This window comes from Echiichthys vipera, assembly GCF_963691815.1.
Source record: "Echiichthys vipera genome assembly, chromosome: 2".
In the NCBI taxonomy this organism is placed as follows: domain Eukaryota; kingdom Metazoa; phylum Chordata; class Actinopteri; order Perciformes; family Trachinidae; genus Echiichthys; species Echiichthys vipera.
Window position 1 is genome coordinate 29,784,144 of NC_139827.1, and position 22,353 is coordinate 29,806,496.

The following is a 22,353-nucleotide window of genomic DNA, read 5'->3' on the forward strand; positions in this document are numbered from 1 at the left end:
TTTCACTCACACTCAAAAATACTGCAATTTTTTTTCTATTGTACAGCATCAGATTTTACCATCTCATTCCTTTATCATTTGACCACAACAGCCATATAGAATATACTGCTTATAGAAGGTTATGATACTCACTTTTTTTGTTTAACAGCCTGAAATGATAATTCATATAAATATATATTTTATCACTATATATTTGATATACACCATATATGGTATATATTTACCATATATATTATCATTTGGCATTACAACATTCAAGTGAAATAGTGTTTTAGTGAATTAATAAAAAATGAACTAGAATAGCCGGGTTGGAAAAGTGATGAGTCCCCAGATGTCATCCTTTGTGGAGGCACCTTTTGCTTAAATCACAGCCATCAGTCTGTTTGGATCTGTCTCTACCAGCTTTGTGCACCTAGACTGGGAAATATTTCCTCATTCTTCCTGCAGAACTGTTGGAGTTCAGTCAGATTCTGTGGTGAGCGGCGATGGACTGCACTCTTCAGGTCCATCCACAGATGTGTAGGATTCAGGTCAGGGCTCTGACTGGGCCACTCTGGGACATTCACCTTCCTGTCCTTTAGCCACTGTTCCACCTGCCCACTTTCAAGTGACTTACAGAGGGCCGCAGGTTTTCCTCTAGAATTTGGGCAGCATCCATTTTCCTTTCAGTCCTGACCAACTGCCCAGTCCCTGCTGAAGAGACACAAGCCCACAACATAATGCTGCCACCACCAGGCTCCACTGTACGGACTGTGTCTTGGGTGGTGTGCTGTGTTTGGTTTCTGCTAAACATAGCGCCTAGAGGTCAGCCCAAAAAGTCGTTTTTGGTGTCATCTGACCATATCACATTTTGCCATATGGCATCATAATCTTCAGTATGTTTTTCTAAGAGACTTTTAAAGAAGAGGCTTCTTTCTCTCCACCCTGCCATAGGCCAATTAACTTGGTGTATAATCTGGAAGGTGATTGGTTATTCCTGAGAATGTTTATAATGGCTTTTTCTAAAGGGACTCCCACACTGCTATTTTAGTTTTTCATTTTTTAAAATTAATTTTCAGAAATCGATCAAGAAAACTGTAAATGTACCTTGGAAGCAGAAAATGACTGACAACTCTTCAGTGTCCTTCAGTCATGTGCCTTCCTTAATGCTTAGGCTTTATGGAGCACTACCACTGTATCAATTTTACTTTCTGCACCAGCAAAGGTAAGTGTAACCTCACCATTTCATCATTTCATGTTTTCAATCAAGATTGTTCATGGAAACAGCTTGATCTTTGTGTCTAATGTATATTGAGTGTAAGATCATCCATTTGGGCCCGCCTGGATCTATTTTAGTCAGCCCTCTTCTGCACAAATGCATTTGCGCTGCAGAAATGTATTCTGTCAGGGATTAGCTAGCATTATGGAGGCTATGTGCTGAGTGTGGTAAGTAGACCTGTGTGCCCATTAATGGGTGTTGTATGTGATGGCATGAAAGCAAAAGGCAGGATTACCTGGCCACTTCATCTGCTTCCTCCTGTAGTAGACATAGAATAATCTGCTGTTCTTAAAGTGTTATCTGCTCTTATATTGCAATGGTGGATGCCTTTATTTTGTGGTAAGAAAAAACAATGTTTATCTAAACAGTTAATTTACGTCTTATTTAAAATACTTTTATTATGCACTTTTTTATCAAAAACTTTCTGATGGATCCTGAATATGGTTGGAGTATTCTACAATGACTAGCCAACACCCTCAGTCATCTTTCAGCTGCGCTGGTATTTTCTATAAATGTAATTGGCTGATAGCCCCAAGTGTTTTGGGATCCATCTGCCACTGTGGCTAAGGGACAGAATTAATCGTTTTCTGCCTTTGTGTGTGCGTGTTTAATGTTGCTACATGAATTGTACCGAGGCCTTGTATTAATGCCTTGTCATTCCTTTTAAAAATCTCTTGACCCCGGCTGCTGTAAGCTGTGCATCATGGGAGATGAAGGTGATGCAGAATCTTTCTCAGCTAAAGAAAATCCACCTCAAGGTCAAGCTTAAGATCAACATTAATTGAACAGAAAACCCTGAAAAATGTTCCACATTTGAATGTATAAAAATATCACCAAATATGAAAAGATAAGTTTTCATAATAATAATAAGCAGTAGGCCTACTCTCCTCTCTGAAACACTGGGGGACACTAAAGCATATAGGTCTATGCTAGGTGTGAGCACAGTGTCATCATGCAGCACATGAAGTGGATCCTATGTTATAATGGGGTCACAAACGCGAAGCTAATTTCCGTTCTGCACATTAATGGTAATTCCCATAATGTGTAGGCATTGAGCTAAAAGACTTTTTAATTATTTTTTTTTATCGTTAATCAGTATTCATTGCAATGATACAAATGAGCAGTGGCATCCAAAGGACTATGCACTACTTTTTCCCTCATGGTTGTAGCAGTTATGCTGGCTTGGAGTTAAATTCCTTGTTAGGATGACATCACCATCCCAAAGCTAATTTCCATTAGTGTGTTAATGGTAGGCCTAATTCCCATAATGTGTTAATGTTAAGCTAACACCTATATCCACTTATGGCTTAATCAATCAAGGCTCAGTTTTGCGACTCTGCAGTTTGTGAAAACGCAGTTTTGGGTTCTTACCCTCTTTTAGCAGCTTTTAGGCATTTTGCTGTCTATTGCTAGCAGACAGATTTGACAAGGAGGCACCCTTAAACCGTCATGGTCTTACCATACCAGGCGACATTTCAAAGCGTTAAACAGACAGTCAAATTTCGTAAAAGATATGCCACCAATTGTTGAGCTTAACTTTTCCTTAAGATATGAAGCAGACCTGATGCTACACCTTCCCAGCTCATCTCTGCACACTAGTCTGTTTACATGTGTCCATCACTCTGCGGTATGTCACATTTCCTTGCTCTGATTGGTTGAAGTTCTATCCAATTGCGTCCAGAGACATTTTGATCAAAGGCCATTGATGACACCCCTTGGAAATTGAAAATGAACTGTGAGGTTTCAGAATAACACCCATTCATGGCGATGTCAGGCTAGTAAACAGTTAAGTATCTGTTGGTATGTAAGCAGCGGTTGGACTGTCTGTTAAAGAATAAAAATCAGTTTCAGTGTCAGTTGTCATGGAGATGCTGGATGGAGTTGAGATGTCAGTTAAGTAGAAGGGCTCAAAGCAGCTGAATAATACTTGAAAGCATGTAAAATGTCGGTTTGTTGCAGTCCTTCCTGAGCATCCGTCCACTTCAAGGTCTACATTAAGAGCAGTTTAAGCTGTTGAGGTGTCTGAAAAAGTGTCTGCCAAAGTGTAAGAGTTGGAAGCTGTTGGAATTTAGTTTCATGTTGAAGCTCTGTAGGAAATTGAATTGTCAGTTTGTAATCAAACAAAGGAAGCGAAGTCACGCTTCAGACAAAAATGAGTTGAACAGAAAACCTGTGAGGACCTACAACTTCATCTTTCCACAGTAATATCTTAGTCAAGACTCGATCCATTTATTCATAAGCAGAACACGGAGGAGTTGAACCTTTTTAGATAAAACAGAATGAGATAAAAAGAGAAAACATGGTGTATATGAGCATAAATTATTCAGCCCGACAAGGCATAATAAACATTTAAGGATCTAGAGTATTTTTTAATGAAGAAAATGAAAAACAAAGATATCAGCTGCTCACTGTGAGGAGCAAGTATTTAATGATCAAATTAAACAAAGTGGTCTTGTAGCGATAGAACAAACGGTGTTATTCTTATTTATTATGCTTTCATAACTTTATGCTTAAGTAAAGGTGTTATTTAAATGCAGGAACTGTAAACAGCCACATCACTTTGATGTAAATGTTTGGTGCTACAACAACAGGTGACCTGGGTGAACTGACACTGAAAGTCGAGCTTAAAGTGCTGTTGTTTTAGTTTAGGCTGCACTCACTTGAACTGGGCCACTGAAAGGCTGATATGACAAAGCACTTTTCTCCTCCGACATCCTCGCTGTATTTAGTGCAGGCACTGCATCTCCCAGCAGCAACAACAAAGCATTGAGTAGGTTATCTTCCGCAGTCAGCTTAAAAAGATTCAATGCACACAAGCGCACAGTCACTCACACAGTTTCTTTTTTTCTTCTCAAGCGTCCTCTTTGTGACCTTCACTGCCTTTGGATGTTTCACTTACGTATATGGCAATTTTCCTCCCCTGTTCACTGTTTAAACATGGTAAAATGTGATAACTGATAAGTGATTGTCTGTCCTGCACCCACTCGCGCTGCATCACCTTCCCTCACACTCTCTCCCCTCACGTGTTTTCATGTACATAACCAAAGCCAGGAATGCACTGTGACATTAAGTATCACAATTTTATTACAAAAATTAAATTCTTCATCTCTCAGTTTTGCCATGCTTGGAGCATATAACAATACAGTAAAAAACCCAGACCCAGAGAAGATAGTAAAGCAGATTTCAACAATGCTTTCACAGCACTCTGTCATTCATGCTGTTACTATACACACACTGTAACATTCCTAATACAGAGTAGTACAAACACCTGCCAAAACACGTCATGTCAGATAAACAAACTGTAATTAAATTACATTTACCAGAGAAACAAGAAACTCAACCCAGCTCAGAAAAGAAAACAGAAACCAATAAACACTGAATTTGCAACTTAAAACATACTGAATGTGCTGAATATTTGTACCAGCCCAAGGCACCCAGGCTTTGTAGCAATGTTGGCAAGTTAACGACATTCTCACAGAAACACTTGAAGCGAACAACGATTACAAATTGACTTGTACCACAGTCTGACTTTGCAGTGTCCTTCAACATACCCCCCTCTTCTGGCTATCTCTTCGTCAGTCACAGTGCAAGTTCCGGAGGGGCCGGGTGGAGTGAAGGAAAAGGAGGGGTGGGTGGCAGGGGTGGGGGGTTCACAGGGAGCTGTACCGCGTCAGACATCACTTCACAGCGCCAAACACTGACAAGAATTGGATGGACAGCGTAATCTCCTGCTTTCCAGAGGGATGGGGCTGGGAGCAGTTATGTAATTCCTCACTTGGATTGTGAATTGTTCCAACATAAGGCGCAGTTTGCAAGCTGCCAGTCCAAGTCGAAATAAGCCAAATGAAAAGCTTAGGTGTGCTTTCAACTCAACGTCCGAGAAAAAAAAATGGAGAAACAGATACCAATACTTTCTCACTGAGGTTTCCAAGACAAATTGTTTTTTTTTCCTCAAGATGAAAAGTGTTGTTTTGCACATAAATACCTATGAATGATAGGAATCCCAGATTTAAGCTTACCAATAATTCAAAAAGTCTCTAACAAACGTCAAATGAAGACAAGAACGACAAAAGCAATACAGAGAAGCCTTTCTTGAATGGTGAAATGCAGTTCAGTTGAGCGAACGGCAAGGCTCGAAGGTCCATTTGGTCGCTCCGCCAAATATTTCGATGTTGCTCTCCGTCCAGGAGAAGACATTGCCAGCAGGGGCTTTGCTGTTGCAGGTTGCCAAGTTGTAGATCTCGGCGATAGAAAGTTTCCTGTTCCAGATATTCAGGTTTGCTAATTCACCCACAAAAGCTTGTGTCGCATCAAAGCCTCCTCCCAACGTGTCCTGTGGAACAACGCAGGCAGGTGTTACTCATCAGTACTACAAGTGCAAGTCAAAGCCGTAGTTATCTGGTCAGAGAAAGTGAAATAACTGCACACTTTTTCCTGTGAGTAATCCTTAGGACTGATCACAAGAACATCTATGTTAAGATGCTGTTATGAATTAAATCATCTGTTGTTAGAAATGGTTTAATCCTTAACTTTGTTGGCAGTCTTGACTTCAAAAATGCAAAAACGTGACTTCCTGAACTCTTGTCTGGGAACTGTTTACTTTCTATTTGCATGCATGATATGATTTTACTTAACAGTGTCATCTCAAATGCTTACAGGTCTATTTGTAGTGGATATGTCTTGTTCTGTGCAGCAAACCTTTTTCCCCCCAGTAAAACATATTTTCAATTCAAATTTTTCCCAATCAGTGGATGATAAATTACACGCTAATTTGACCAGAAAGCCTTAATTGGGCACCTCTTTAATGTCTCCACAATCTTGCTTAATAGGTATCCTCACCTTTAATCTTTAAAATCAAAAGCATAACCGCATAAGGATTATTTCCAAATTAAAAAGGGGATTAAAGTGCAGAGGTTTTAGTTACTAATTTAAAAAAAGAGTATCCACCTGCTCTTGTCCCAGGACCAGCACGCCCTCTGGTTTTATGGGGTGGTACGGTGCCAGATTCTCGCCGCTGCCCCGCATCACTCCGTCCTGGAAGGCTTCCCACATCCCATCACGGGTCGTCCATGTGATGCAGAGGTGATGCCATTTTCCGTCATTGATGAGGAACGGCAGCTTTGCAACCTGTGGCAGAGACATTGCAAAAAAATAAATAAAAAAAATCACGTCTTTCTCTCCAGATAACAGTCTCTCTCACACTTGAGTAGCAGAGGCACTCCCTCCCGGCTGAAAACCCATCTCTTCCACACCTTTTTTTTCATTCTGCTGAATCACTTTCCCTGTCACCTTTACATCTTTATAAACGCCCTCTGTTGCTCCCCTTCGCACCTATTTTATCCCATTTCCAGTTTTGGCACAGAGAAGTTGTCAGGTTACTCTGATCTCATCCAAGAAGAAAGTATTATAACTTTGTTAAACACATAACTTGTTGCAGCCACTATCTGCATATTAACATGAACATAATGCAATAAGCCACAACGATGCACTGCAAAGGTAGGATATATGTCTTTATCCATGATAACCCGTTTTTCCATTACCTTATCATTGATGAGAATCTCCATAGGGTTGTTTCCCCACTCGATGAGCACCAGCTCGTTGGACTGACCCGGCACGGCGTAGGAGAAGGGTGTCCCCACCCCAGGAGAGGCGTTGGATTTGATCCACAGACACACGCTGAATGAGTACATCTCAGGAAGGCTCCTCTTGGCTTTGGCATACATGTAGTTGGTTCTCAGGGGGAAGGTGAGTTGAAACTTATCTATCGGCCTGGTGTCTTTACCTGCAGATGAAATGTCAGTTGTTAGTATTTTCTTTATGAATTTACGGATTACGAGGAAGAGAAAACCTTCATAAACCCACACATATTTTTTACATAGATGACCTGGAGGTGAAGATTATGGGATTTGTATGATGAGAAACAAGTCAGTTGATGGAAGAAATGGAAGAAAAACAAAGCTTGTCCGATTATTTTTTTCACAGTATTAAAATGACCACTACATCTGATTAAATATGAACCAGTGTTTTCACACGAGGTTCTGTCTGTTGCCTGTGTAGGAGAACTCTGTCTCCCTCCTTTCTCACACACACAACCTAGCACGCGCATTTGCACGTGTTGAAAAACGGATCAAGCCTTGATATATGCTCCAAAACGCGCCAGTGCGAGGCGCACCCTGCAAACTTTCTCTGCCCATGACCTCTGCATTTGCATATAGGCTCCCATGCAAGTTTTTGGATCTGAAAAACATAGCGAAGCAAAAGTGCTAACAGGTCCTGAGATATGCAAAGCAGTGCAGCTCTCCTCTCCTCCCTCACTATCTGTGCGCAACCCTGATGGTTGCGGCATTGCGAACGTTTCCATATGAGGAATGTAATACTAAAGATGTCTGTTTTTTCTAGACTGAGACTATAATTAATAAAATAATTAATAGCATCTAATCGTGTTTAGAACTCCCGTAGAGCCACATGTAACGCCGTGGATGTCGTTTGCGCGCACTCCAAACGCACCTTTCTCCAGGTCTGTGATCCGATGGTGCAGAGAGGTGAGCGTGGACTCCACTCTGTTCCGCTGATCGGTGTCATTCCTGGTGCCCGGTTTGGTCTCCTCTATCGTGTTGACCCGGGACAGAACCTGCTTTTCCATATCGTCTATCTTGTTTTGAAGCAGATCTTTGAGGCTGTTCGCTTGCACGGTGTTGTTCCCTCGGCTGTACTGCTGCAACGGACAGAGAGGGAGACAGACACTGGGTTAGAGGGGCAGAAGAAATACTTTATCGGGTGTTAAACTCCCTGACACACGTTCCTCTACTCTATGTAAAGCTGTTAGCCTGTTCCCAACGGTGTTCCTTACAGTCTGACTGTGTGCTTGCTCTGCGACACATTATTCCCTGGTTTCCTTGACATGATGCTTCTCTCTGACTGCTAATTCAAAGATGAACTAAAACACATGTAGGGTAGCTCCAAGCAAATACTGCTTAAAGCCAGAACAACGTTGCAACAGTGTAAGTTATTAACCAGAGACGGTCGCTAATTAACTTTTGACCTTTTCAGCGCCTCTCTCCTCTGCCTGCCTACCTCTAGATTCTCCAGCCTCTGTTTGAGCGTCTGTAAAGTCTGTCCCAGCTGAGCCAGAGTGTCCGTGGTGCCCCGGGATACATCCCCCATCGTGTTCTTCGCCCCCGGCCGTCTCCCACCGGGTCCCGCCGCCGGGAGGCTCTGGCTCTCACAGCGGCTCAACTTGGACGTTAGTTCCCTGATTGTCTCCTTTTGGTTCATAATGGTCTCCTTTTGCTGTAGCACGGTCTCTCGCAGCTGCATGACCGTGGTCTTCAGGTCCTCCGCCGGCCCGCTGTTCTGCATCGTGGCCGCACACAAGTCCATATCCTTGGGCACCGACGTGCAAATGAACTGCGTCTGTCCGAAGTCTTGCGCGGAGCTCTCCACAACAACCAGAAAAGAAAGTAGAAAAAGTTTCCACGAGGATCCGTCCATGGTTCCTGTCTTGTATCGCGGCTTGAGTGAGTGAGTGAGTGAGTGTGTGTGTGTGTGCGGCGTCTCTGAGGTTTCAGCACCACGGAGCTGTCCTCTGAAGCTGTGAGCTCTGGTCGCTGTGTGCAGTTTATATAGCGGACATAACGCAGCGCAGATTCACCGCATCACTGAGGGGAGGCAGCGGGTTCGGCTCTATCTACAGAGTCCAGCCCCTTATTTAAGGTCGTCCTCAGTGTTCGCAAAGCACCCGCACAGTCAGTATCTACAGTAGGAGAGAGCGCCTACACTAAATGTAGCAAAAGGAAGGATCACGCTTGCATTGGAAGCTCAAACAGACATGATGTAGACTAGCATGATGGATATGACCTGATCTTTCATGGCTTTATCCATGGTGGAAAAATGACACAAGAGAAGTCTTGCATTCAAATGCTTAAGCAAAAGTACAGAAGTATTGTCAGTAAAATAATAATAATAATAATCATAATAGAGTTTGTTTATATAGGCCGATACTCAAAGGCAAGATTAGAAGCACTCATTATGCCCTTTTGTGGTGTTGAATAGGATATATTTTAGGTAGATTGTTGTTTATGTATTATTGTGTCAACAGCATTTTTGTTAGCCTACTAATTAGGTTACTGGCTATGTGAAGTTGGTCTGTTGGAACTGATTTGAACTAGACTAGCCTACTTTATATAGTGTTTTGGTTTGGTTAGTTGAGTCCTAAAAGTCGTGTTTTTCAGTTGGCTACACAACTGTATATTGAAAGAAGAGATTAAAAGCAGGCCACAGCACCAGCATTGTAAAAGAGCTGATTGAGATTCAATTCTTTAAAAAGTTGATTTGCGTTGAAAATCAAACCGATTTTTTCACTTTCCAGTTTTTATTTGCGATCAAATAAAATTGAAAGGCCCTTAGACTAAATTGCTTGATAAATTCATTCATTAACACTAACATTAGCAAGGTTTTGAGTTTAAATACTGCGCCAACTAATTCAATTCAGTTAGACTCACTCCTGCTACTGTACTAGGTGCTGTGTCACATGCCAGAAAGGTAAGAAGTGTGTGGCAGGGGTTTTAAGCATCATGTTGGGAAATTAAAGGTCCACCTTAAATTAAATCCGCTCCCCACCTTCAAAAGCCTGTCTGAGCCTGTCCCACTGTCAGTCCCCATCTCCACCCCTCTCTCTCTCTGTCTCTCTCTGTCTCTCTCTCTCTCTCTCTCTCTCTCTCTCTCTCTCTGACACGTGCTCTCTCACTGGAAAATTGTAGCTCACATCCTGGCCAGAAAATGTGGTGTGGGTATACAATGTTTGCTTGTCAATGAGGTTAAGGGGATACTCACATTTCCAAACACAAGAGTGTATTTTTCTTTTTTGAATGGCCTATTATATTCCGCTTAACTCAGTGCAAGTGATTGAATGTACAGCCTTTTGTTAGTCCGTCTTTTTTATACAGTCTATGGTTGTCTTCCACCTGAGCGCAGCAGCAAAGAGAGTCAGAAGTGTCAAAAAAGAGAAAAGCATGCGCACACACAGCACGATAGAGTTGCTATGAGCTGATAGCAGTTATGTTATCCCCACCACTGAAGACGAAAGTGAAATGTTTACAGATAATTCAGCAGATAGTTATGTAACCACTCCTGCGGCTCTCACATATAATAAGATACAGTGTGAGGGAAAGGAAGGGGAGGGAAGGGGTTCAACACTCTGACATATAGCCTATCATGGTGGGATAACAAATTAACAATGATGGCAGTGACGCAGGAGAGACCCACAGCTGCGTGGAAACAGCTTGGCCCTAAGTGAACTTCATATTAAGTTTTTTAACATTACAGTGGAGGTTAAGGAGAAGGCAAAAGCCTGACAGAAATCAATGGGAAACCATCTCCAAAATAACACATTTCAGGGTGCATTCAGGTTTTTCCCTGAAGCAGTGTCTAAGAATAAGGGTAAGAAAATAAACGTCTGGCTGTATTAGAAGTGTTTTTACCCCTGAGATTTTCTATAATCTTTTGTCTTTTCGTGAAATACTTGACAGTTTAGGCTTGTAAAGGCAACCGTCCATAAAACTTGAAAACCACTACTTTTAACTACAATATTTTTTGCGAGAATATGTGTGATAATTTTTACTTTTCAAGCCTAATTGTTCCGATTTTTAGATTGTGTACAGGTGAAAAACGTCCTACCAAGGCCGTATATGAATAGTGGAAGTCTTTTTTTCATGGTGACCTAATAGTTATTAAAGATGGCAAACTCCTTTTCACATGTATATAAACCTCATACAAACTTAATTAGAAAACACATAATTTCTTACAATTGAGAAGCTACATGACCCTGTATATAAAAGTCACAGGTTTGATGAACTGAAGAGCAGACACACGACCTATATACATGCAACCAATGGAGAGATGTTAGAGGGAGGGGGCTGCCAGTGACCAGCGCCCTGAGCAGTGAGCAGTTGGGGGTCCGGTGCCTTGCTCAACAGCATCTCAGCAGTGCCCAGGAGATGAATTGGCACCTCTCCAGCCACCAGTCCTCACTCCATTCATGGTCTACACAGGGACTTGAACCAGCAACCCTCCGGTTCCCAGCCCAGTCACCTATGGACTGAGCTACTACCACCACATTAGTGTGGCAAAACACTGCGTGGAACAGTGCCATCAGATAGAACCCTGCAAACAAATGTGCAGTCCAACCATTTCAGCAAGCCTTTCATTTTGTACTGATGCATTTTGACGTCGCTGCAGCCACTGGCTAAGATGGGATGAAAATTGACCCAGCGCTCTGCTCTAATTTGTTTAATTATTGATCCAGTGTGTTGTAATCAGCAAGGTGCCAAGCTGAAGGCGAGAAACAGCAGATATAACAAATGGTTAACGGCAGACCCTAATTGCCAGTGCCAAAGACAGACATGTAACAAATTTTCCTTATCTCAGCTCATGACCATTAAAAAACAAATAGTACTTAGGCTACCATTAGTGCTCATAGTCTGAGTGTATCAACAATCCATGCTTCATTCATTTTCTTCAGCAGACAGACAGCAATACAATGCTTGTTTAGCAAATGGGAGCAAATGGATCAGTTTTCAATACTTTGGATGTTTGATGATAAAAAGGAGCAGTGCTTCCCACCAGGACACAGCCCACTTCTGATACAGTGGGGTTACAGTAAGAAGGAGCAGCTGCCATATACAGTAATATTCTGAAATATTTATTGTTCAGAATTGGATAGAATATCCGCTGTGGCTATACCACTGCTGTACTAGCATGTGTTTTTTTTTTTTTTTTTAAATAACCAAGGTACTTCAACAAAAACCTTTATTTTGTGAAAAAAAAGTGAGCAAAATTAGACAACTCTTTCAGATCCCTCCCAGTTATTGGTGTTACAGTTTTCCTCAATTGCTAAAACACTAAACCCTGTTGTCTGAACCAATTTCTCTGTTGCCTGAACACACTGATTGAATCAATCAATCTTTTGGCAAAACCATGAGCACTTTTCACCTGTTTCTTCCCAACTTCCCAACACATTTTCATTGTGATGCACCTGTGCTGCATAATGGTGAGCACAGGTGGCAAAAGTCAAACACAATTAAAGCACGGTTGTCACTACTTGAACACAACAACTCAAAATTGATAACACTTGTGGCTAATGATGGGGAATATATAAAGCCAGTTCAGAGAGCACTGATTTGTGAGGCACTACAATGGACAGAAATTCAAGAGGAAGAGTTTGTGTGAGAGGACGTAGAAGTGGTCAAGGTGGTCAAGGTGGTCAGCGAAGACAAAGAACAGTAATATCTGATGAAATCAGAGCTACTGTGATTGACCATGTTCATGTCCATGGTATGAGCATGAGGGAGGCCGGACAAAGTGTACAACCAAACATCAGTAGATTCACTGTGTCCCCCATAATCTGAAAATTTAGAGAAGAGAATAGGTAATTATCTTTTTTGACATTACAGTACAGTATGTAAATGTTGAGAGCAAATTACTGTATGACACATTGCAGTATATACTGTACCACAGTATACTGTAAGTAAAAATAATAAAGTTTCAGTACATCACTGTGCCGATGAACTGTAGTATTGTAATGGAGGGTTAGTCTAACTGTCTGTAGGCCTAGTATTCCATGTATATGTTTTGTAACTGCATGTTCTCTTTTAGTAGAATTGAAAGACTGCCACATGGGGGTGGGAGGACAGGTGGCACATGTACACAAGTGGCAAATGGATACGATTTCTGTTTGTTTTGTACAAGGGCTGCGTGTAAATGCCCAAGATTTCTGTTTTTTGTCTTTGTGTACAAGTGCTAAATACACAGGTTTTTTTGTTTTGCAACATGCATTCAGCTTCATGTCCTGAGCATTGTGTTTTCTATTTTTCTATGTAGTGTTTAGTGACTGCTCAGTTTGGTTTTGCAAGAAGAGTCTGAGGTTTTGTGAATGTAGCTTGAAGATTGGGGTTTGTGTTCACAGTTTAGAGAAAAGGAGAGAAGCTTTCAAGAAATGTGTCTTAGCAATCGAGAAAAACTGTAATCTGACACCTGGTGACAGTTTACTTAATTGTTCAGACACACCCTATTTATCTGCAGCTCTCCTGGTTACTTTGTAAGATGGCAGCTGCTCTAAGGAGACTGAAACCTTGAGACAGCAGGTTGTCCAGATGAAGGCCAAAGGGATGACCCTCTCATCCATAAGAGAGAGGTTGGGCGTTCACAGTCTGTGATTTCAAGAAGATTTAAACGTTACAAAGACACCGATTAATTTAGGTCCCTCAAAAAGGCCGGTCGTCCACGTAAAACAAGTTAAAACAAGAGGACAGGATTATGAGAAGCCTCAGAATGCGGAATCGGTTCAACACTGCAGCTGGAGTTGGTCTCCAGTTCAGTGCTGAACAGGGCAAGGATCTGTCTCACCACACAGTGTCTCTTCTTTTAAGACTTTTTGGGCTGAAAGCCCACTCTGCAGTGACCAAACCTCTCATCAGCAGAAAGAAAAAAAAGGCTAGACTTGTCTTTGCTGAGGAGCATGTTGTATGGACAGAGGAGAACTGGTCCAGAGTGACTTCAATGATGAGAGGACCTTCAGTTTATTTGGGTCTGATGGGAAACATTATGTTGGGCGTAGGACTGGGTAAAGACTGAACCCAAAGTGTGTAAAGAAGTCAGTTAAATGTGGAGGAGGAAGTGTCATGGTTTGGGGATGTTTTCTGCAGCAGGAGTTGAGCCTCTTGTACAGCTACATGGCAGGTGAATGCAAATGTTTCTGTGAACCTCCTTCAGTAACATGCAACACCTTCACTGCAACTGTCTCCAAATCAGCTGCAACTTTCATACAAAACAATGCCCCAGTCACACTGCAAACGGGTTAAGCAGTTCCTTGAAGCTGAGAATATTAAAACAATGAAATGTCCAGCCCAGAGTCCAGATCTAAACCCCATAGAGAGTCTCTGGAAAATCCTCAGCAACAAAGTAATGTGTAAGAAACCCACTACTGAACTGAGGAAGAGACTGAGTCAGAATGGACGCAGATCAAAGCAGAGCAGTGTGAGAAACTAGTGATGTCCTGTGGGCGCAGATGTGCTGAAGTCATTCAAAGCTGTGGCCTCTGCACTTCCTGTTCAGTTTTGAGTCCTATAGAAGAAAACATTGTTTAGTCTTCACTTATGACATAATAGTCACAAAATAAAGATTTTTGTTGAAGTGTTATTTAGAAGCACATGCTAGGACAGCAGTGGTATAGTCACAGAGGATATTCTATCAAATTCAGAACAATAAAAAATAACAATTTTTCAGAATAAATTACAGAATTAATACTTTGTTCTATAATTTTGATCTCCACTGTATATATCTATTCAATATTCATCTCCAAACCCTCATGAAAAAAGTGCTGCAGGACCATATGTGCAGCCATGTTTTCTCTCATTCCCATCATGTGCCTGCCACTTTGTCACACTTTTCTCACCTTTTACTGAGCTTTCCAGAGTCTAATCAAATTTTTTGCCAGGAACGTGGCACTGTTGGCAGCATATTGTTGACTTTATTTTTCACAAACCCATTCTGTCTTTCTGAAAGTAAAGTATGCTGGTGAGACTTGATAGTTTGCAGCCATGTCTTAGTACACTCTGCTTTAATGTTTAGCAGGGAATACACACAGTCTCAAGCTGACCCGCTCCTTCTTCCTCTCCAGTGTTCAGAGTGTTTGGAGGTCAGATCTACAGTATGCATGCATCAGCCAGCAGGCTGAGCTGGACTCCAGGGGCTGGTGTGGAAAAGGGCTGAAATCCATAATGATCAGTCTCTCAGGCTCACTGAATAATGCAAAGCTTTATAATAGAACCCACTCTCTTATGGCAAAGATAGATAAGAACAATTTCACACACTGGCAGCAAACTGCTTGCTTATTTATCCAGCATTTGAGAGAGAGAGAGAGAGAGAGAGAGAGAGAGAGAGAGAGAGAGAGAGAGAGAGAGAGAGAGAGAGAAAGAGAGAGAGAGAGAGAGACAGAGACAGAGAGAGAAAGAGAGAAAGAGATGGTGCGGTGGTATTGTCTTAAGCTATACCACCAATTTGTATTTTTTTTATATTCTCTGCTGAACCACTATAAAGAAAAAACTCTATCCTGCTTGTCTTTAATCAGAATCTCACATTTTCTCTTTACTGCTCAGAGGAACCACAGTTTTAATTGTTGAACTCCCTTTGTCTGTCTTTGTCTTATTCATGTTCCACAAAGTAAGCTTTACTTTTCCTCTGTACACACTTCACTGCTTCACTTCTGACCGCTGAGAATCAAGATGCACTGCCAGGTAACTGAAGCCTGGGCACAGCAGCTCTGATGTCTCCGCTGCACTGACGTCTCCATTTCAACCATCCCACAGAGAAAGAGATGAAGGCGCAGTCAGGAGGGAGTTGTCCTATGGGACGCCTGCGCTGTGGAGCGGTCTGCTACGATGCATGTTCCTTCTGGAGACAGCAGGGAAGAGTGAAGGAATGGGAAAGAGCAGAATAAACCAGATTAGTTTATCCATTCATACATGCACACAGACCGTTGCAGTCTGAACCATACGCAGTAGTTTCAACTCGTGTACAAACACACACACAACAACATGGTAAATCTCTGCATCTAAAAGAAAAAAAAAGGACCATTATTTCCATGTCTGTAGACATGTCACAGGACTGAATGAATTGGCCTCTACCATCAACTCTATAATCAAAATTGCTCATAACTTCTCAGACCAGAACATTGTTTTATCGATGTTCAGCCACACCAGAGAGTCGTTCACTGACTTATTCCCATCTCATTAAAACCCAAAGTGACATAAACAAATACTGGTGGCATTATGTGTTCCACTAGGCACTAAGCTAACCTCATCATAATTCTCCAAAGCCTGCACATTAATGCTTTAGCCACGACAGCGCTGTTCATCAAACAGCTTGTGTTGGCCTTGTTGGACTCCCTCCAGAAACAACATTTTCCCCATTAGGGCTTTTGCCTCAACAAGTTTGCGGCCAAAATGTGTCCAAAAGAGGAAGTGGGTTAAGTGTTGAACATTAGACTGAAATGATGATTGTGTTTTTCAGATGGCTTGTGTGAAAGATATGCCTGAAAATGAAATGTTTTAGTCGCTGCTGGATGCTGTTTGCTGACAGCTTGTTGCTCATATATTCATGTTGTAGTTTTAATCATGTACTCCAAAGACAGATTTGACGATATTAAAGGCCTCAGTATGCTTCAAAAAATGTTACTATGTCCTGTTGTCTGACCACTAGTCCGCAGCAATGTTGGGCAAGTTACATGGGTTATTACCCAGGTTATTTGTGACTGTTCTGTCATTACTCAACCCAGCTCCATCAAAGTTACAAATCACATCACATCTTCTGTATGTAAGACACAGAGAAATAGAAGCCTCTGTAGTTTAACTACAATTTCTCACTCTTCAAATATGCGCTCAGTTACCCCTTCAGCGTATGTAAGAGACACACCGACCGTGACGCTGTAAGATGGTAGGCCAGTGTGTCCACAGTATCCGTCATTTCTATGCTTGCCATTCATTGTCCCTGTAAGCAGCCATGCAGTGCATTCTGGTAGCTCCGCAATGAATTTCGAGAGATGGAGTGTCACGTTGGATGCTTCTCATTTACACAAAGTTTATGTCCAGGCAACTTTATGGAAATCAGGGCCCTCCAGTGTGGCTTGCTGTCTCTGGATGGGTTGTCTTGAGTTTCTTTTGAGGATTTCCTTTTTTTTTTTTATGTTCCTGAACTCATTCATTTATTTATTCATGTATAGTGTTTCCTGCTTTATTTTCATAAACTCATCTTATTTTACTTCCTGGGTCCACCCTGCTCTCCTTGTCCTTTAGTAAGTGTGTGTTCTCTGTTACTTTGTCAGTTCGTCTCTTCCAGTGAGCAGCGTTCTCAGCTGTTTTTCTGAGAGTTAGTTAGTTGAGTTCCTGAGTCTCAGAAAATACTTTCCTTGTTTAGGGACCGAGGAGGCACCTGTGGTTCCATTTATATCTTATTTAGGGTCCGTGTTACATGCATGTGCATTTCCCCTTCCACTCCCCACACTCTTTTCCAGTTGGTGGCAGATGGCAGATTTCCTTCTTTAACACTGTGTTGTTTTAAACTTTATAGTATGTTACTAGCTCTACTGTCTCACTTTTTTCTTTCTTCTTCTTTTCTTCCTCTCTTTCTACTTCCTCTTCTTGGCTAACCAGCTAGAGGTGCGTGCCAGTGCAAACGCACCCAAATGGGCTGTGGAACAACTGGAGCTTGAGCAGAAGGCATGCTTGCTGTGTACGGTCAGTGTCGGTGTATCTGTCATTTCTATGCTTCCCATTTATTGTCTATGTAAAAAGTTGCACAGTGCCTTCTGTTAGCGCTGCAATTCACCACTTTGGCCGCTCTTTATTTGCACAAAGTTGAAGTCTAGGCTGTTTTGTGCAAACCAGGGGCATCCAGCAGGACTCATTACATCTAGAAACTCAAGAAAAACTATTAACCATCTAAAATGGCTTATTTATCGGTTCAAATATTTTCAGAAACTCATTTCAATATACAACTTATTCTAAAAGTAAGCTGAAGACGACAGCTGCCCCCCATCCTGTAAGTGCTCCTTCTACAGGAGCATCCTGACCAGCTGCATCTTTGTGTGGTACGGGAGCTGCACCGCCTCCAACCGCAAGACTCTGCAGTGCGTAGTCAAGGCTGCCGGTTGGATCATTGTTGTTCCACTCTCCTCACTCATGGACATTTAAAGAACCCGCCTCACACTCAAAGCAACCAGCATTGTGGGTGACTCCAGCTACCCCTCACACAACCTCTTCAGCCTACTGCCATCTGGGAGAAGGTACTGGAGCCTCTGAGCCTGCTCCACCAGACTGGCAAACAGCTCCATCCACCAGGCTGTCAGGAAGCTCAACATCCTCCCCTCCGGGCTGCACGCAGGCGGTCTACCCGGACTCTCACAGACATGGGCTGATAATGACATTTACATCATACTGACTTAGTTTATTCTAGGCAAGCGTTCCAGCCTTTTGTTCTCAGAGTTACATTTTTCCAAGTGTTTTGTGTTCCTGATGTTGGATCGCATCTGTCTGCCTTGGAGCTCAGCTCATAAACTATTTTTCTCACAGTAAACCATGAAACTCTTCCTGCTGTCTCCCTATCCTTATTTGTGTTTGGGTCCAGACTTTTAATTCTTGAAACTGTGACCTGGTTTTGATCTTTTCAATTCTCTGTCTACATTCGGTTCAGTGTTTCATTTTATTACAAAGATGGTCTTATTTAATGAATTAAAAACTGAATAAAAGCCTCACAGCCTCCGTGTATGTGTGAGGTTTGTAACATTATCACAACACATTGTATTTTGCTTTTGAAAGGTCACTTTTTCCCTGCTTGTGAAAATGTCACTGCTTGTGCTGACTATGGCTGGCTGAAAAACACACACACTCTTAACATACACACCCTTAAATCAGACCCATTTTGAAGTGTACTAAAGCATCCTCCAGACAGAAATAAACATTAATCCTTCTAAAATTTTATACAGTGCTATAATGGAGCAACAGTTCCCAAGGAGCTCGCAGTCCTAAAGACAAGTCTAAGCACTTTGCGTTTAGTGGCAGAATGAGGCCATCGCACTGTGGGAGCAGGTGTGTTTTAGGACTCAATAACGTGAAGATGGAACCCTGTAATGCAGGAGGGGCTGGAGTAGAAGAGAGTAATAGAGAGAGTGAGCTCTCTGCACATCCCCTCTCAATTACATCAAGGGACCAAAGTGTCCTTGTAAAATACTACTTGTCTGCCTCTGCCCTCTGTGGTTATTCTGCCAAAAAGTAGACTCAATTTTGACTGAGGTTGGAGTAAACCGGGTTTTCAGAGAAGGAAAACAGTGTTTTCATCTCATAACACAAAACGTGGTGATAAAAATGTTCTTGTTTCATTATTTTGAAATTCTTACAAAGGTTTTTATACATCTCTTGTCAGAATCATGTTTTCTGTCATGCAGGTGATGATTGTCTTGTAGTACATTTTTTGGTTTCAAAGAGAAAGTGGGATATTTCATTATGTCTGTGTCGAAAGATGTTACATTATCCAAACAATGAAATGAAAGCACAGTCATCATTCACATTTGCTTTGGGTGCATTTCCACATCAAAGGTCTACATTATACATGATGTAGGAGCAAAGCTTAGAGATCTCAGTGTTGTTCCACACAATTTATTTATATACAACAAATGAGGAGCAGCGATGAGCTGCACATCAATAATACAGAAGCAGAGGGTTTCTTGATTCATGAGTGCCAAAGCTACCGCTTGGAAAACCAGAATGTTGTTTGATTCTAAGTTTACTAATAAAGGGAGATGTCCAGAATGCTGTAGAATCACACCTATAGGGGCTTTATATTATAACAATCTTAAAGCTATTCTTACCTGTCTGGCATGTTGCTCAGTACTTAATAAACATACTTGAACATGAACAACTCTTCCTCCCTCCAAAGTCCTCCCCTCTTCCCCATGCCTTACCTCTGACACTCCCTCCTCCCCTGATGCGTGAGGTGAGAATTAATTTACACTACCGGTGACGTAATAGTAACTGATAACAGAAACTCCACAACCATCTCATCTCTTTTTAGCTCTGGATGAAGCTGCATTAGCCTCCACCATCGCTGGAAAGCAGAGGCAATGTTGACTCACGTCTTGCTTAAGCCCCCACCACTGCGACTTCCTGCCAAGTGCCAAAAGTTGCGGTTCACTGAGTGTCAACTAGGGGCATGTTTCATAATAGAGTAGTTTCTCATTGACCCCAATGTTAAACAGGCTGTTTACACAGCATCATTATCAACTTATTCAAGGCCTGGTACAAAAAAAACATTTTACTCTGTATGTTTGAGTCACATCTCCATGACAACACTGAGGGGGGTGATTTTTTTTGTTCCAGGCTAGTTTTTATTTTATTGGAGGTTAAAGTTTATGAATAATTAGGTTTGCAGCATCTTGAGTGACAGCTAGCCTCTGGCCCTCACTTCACCCCGGAGGCTAGTTGTCAGGATTAGCATGCTAACTCTGTCATCTCGACGGCGGTCATTCGTGTGGTGGTGTTGCACCATGACTTGCAATACAGCCTACTATCGATGGCACATACACTAGATGCTAATCTGGAGGATTCGGGCCGTGAGGGTCAGTGTTTTACAGTCTATGGGCATGGCACTGTGTTGAATATCAGTTTAAATCCCACAGCATAAATGCTGACTGCCTGCACTTTACTCCCGGACCAAATAAAATGATTAGTCAGACTTTTATCAGAAATATTTTAGAATTAAATACTGATGAGTTTAAACACCTGGTGAATTTCTTTTACATTTCAGTGTGCCATACGCTTATTAGAAGCACTTTAAGATTACAAAAGAAAAGTGATAAAAACGTCAGAAAGGTAAGAATTGCTGAAAGTGTGAATTCTAGGCTTCTTAAAATTTTTCACTTTATCCTGATAGATTGTGTTCAGCATTTAATACCTCAAGTGATGACAGCTGCGCCAGTTTAATCTGAATTTCAAAAGTAACACCTATAAGTCAGCCTGAGCCTTCACCGGGAACCTTTGATGCCAGTTGACATTCTCCCAGTTCCTCTACAAGGTGCTCACTCTAAAGCCCAGTAGGTACCAGCTGGTAGTGTGGTGTAGAAGAACACAGCACAGAAATTTTTTTATCTGTGAATGGATTCTGGATTGCTCCATACCTCTCTCTCTCTCTCTCTCCTATTTATACACAAATGCGCACCCTCGGGTGACTGCCTGTCTATCAACAAACACTTTTACAGCACCTCGAATATTTAAGTTGGAGTGTTTTCTTTTCATGTTACTTGTTCATAAGTTGACCCATTCAGAGCGCAACATTCCCTCCGGAGTCAATCCCTCTCTGGCCTTTTTTTTGTAATGGAAACACGGCGCGTGAACGGGCATTTGAGAAGGCGTGCCCTAAAACTTTCCGGGGGGCCACTCTACAGGGCTAATGGAAACACGTGGAATCGTTTTGGGCTTGTTCCAGATTTTCCTAATGTAAAAGTTACACACCAAAAAATCTGCAGAGGGCTCGTATGGCTCACCGGATCTACAGTGCAGTTATAATGCCTGACACAGGGGGAGAGGAATGCCTGACATGAGAAAGACTGATGTCTGAAGCCCACCTTTGCCGCATCTGGGGGTCAGCACCCTTCAAGAGGATTGTGATTGGTTTAACAAACTATAAACAAGCCAGAGCCTGTTTTCCCTCTATACCAGAACATTATGTGCACGAACTGTGAACTGCGCTGAGTGGACAGGATGATTCAGGCGCGGTGGATTTTTGCAAAACTCCAGAGGCGTGTTTTTTTTTCCTCAAGCTGGATGATTTATGTTGTTCTATCGTTAGTGTCGGTTTCAGTGAACATGATAAAACAAGCAGGTTTGCTCTCTATACCTAATTTCCCCATTCATGACATCTGTGAATTTTTATACACGATTTAAATTATATTAAGTTTTGCATAATGAAGGGTGCGGCTGCTTTGAGTGACAGGTGGGTGCTGTGACTAGGATAGACTGTAAGCATCATTCAGCCTGCCTCAGCTCCATCCACACTCCACATCTTTGCCCATTTTTGGAATAGCTGGGAGCAGGTGGAGTGCGGTACTGCCAAGATTCACAATGGCTCTTCAGAAACCTTTGGGTGACGTCACAGAGATCGTGTCCATGTTTTATACAGCTTTCATAAACACATGTATATAATGATCAAAAGTACACTTGATGAATGCTGGCCTTTCATATCAACTATAGGGGCCAAGTAGGGTCATAATCTGTCTGTGTGTCTAATAATTACTCTGGTTGTACATCTGTAATGTCCACTTGCAGGGCTTTAATACATTCAGCCTGTTCAGATAATGACTCAATACTGGCCGTCCTTTATAAACCAAAAACACATCTCAGTTAGCTGAAGAGGTCTGTTCTGGTTGGCTCTCTGTGTGTGTGTGTGTGTGTGTGTGTGTGTGTGTGTGTGTGTGTGTGTGTGTGTGTGTGTGTGTGTGTGTGTGTGTGTGTGTGTGTGTGTGTGTGTGTGTGTGTGTGTGTGTGTGTGTG

General features: G+C 42.0%; 1 protein-coding gene across 1 annotated transcript; it reads right to left on the reverse strand.

Annotated features, from left to right (window-relative positions):
- Positions 1-5,249: 5,249 nt before the first annotated feature.
- On the reverse strand, positions 5,250-8,752 carry LOC310960166 (neuronal pentraxin-1-like). The gene is made up of 5 exons (XM_083931789.1): positions 8,333-8,752; positions 7,766-7,973; positions 6,799-7,040; positions 6,206-6,385; positions 5,250-5,591 (listed from the first exon to the last, which is right to left on the reverse strand). Exons 1-5 carry the CDS (start codon positions 8,747-8,749, stop codon positions 5,370-5,372), a joined length of 1,269 nt encoding a protein of 422 aa, XP_083787915.1. The 5' UTR covers positions 8,750-8,752; the 3' UTR covers positions 5,250-5,369.
- Positions 8,753-22,353: the final 13,601 nt, after the last annotated feature.

Coding starts and splice junctions, on each gene's coding strand:
- LOC310960166 (XM_083931789.1), bottom strand. CDS start 8,749: ATGGACGGATCCTCGTGGAAACTTTTTCTACTTTCTTTTCTGGTTGTT. Junction 7,041..7,765: donor GATCACAGACCTGGAGAAAG/GTGCGTTTGGAG, acceptor TTTCATCTGCAG/GTAAAGACACCAGGCCGATA. Junction 6,386..6,798: donor AGATTCTCATCAATGATAAG/GTAATGGAAAAA, acceptor TCTCTGCCACAG/GTTGCAAAGCTGCCGTTCCT.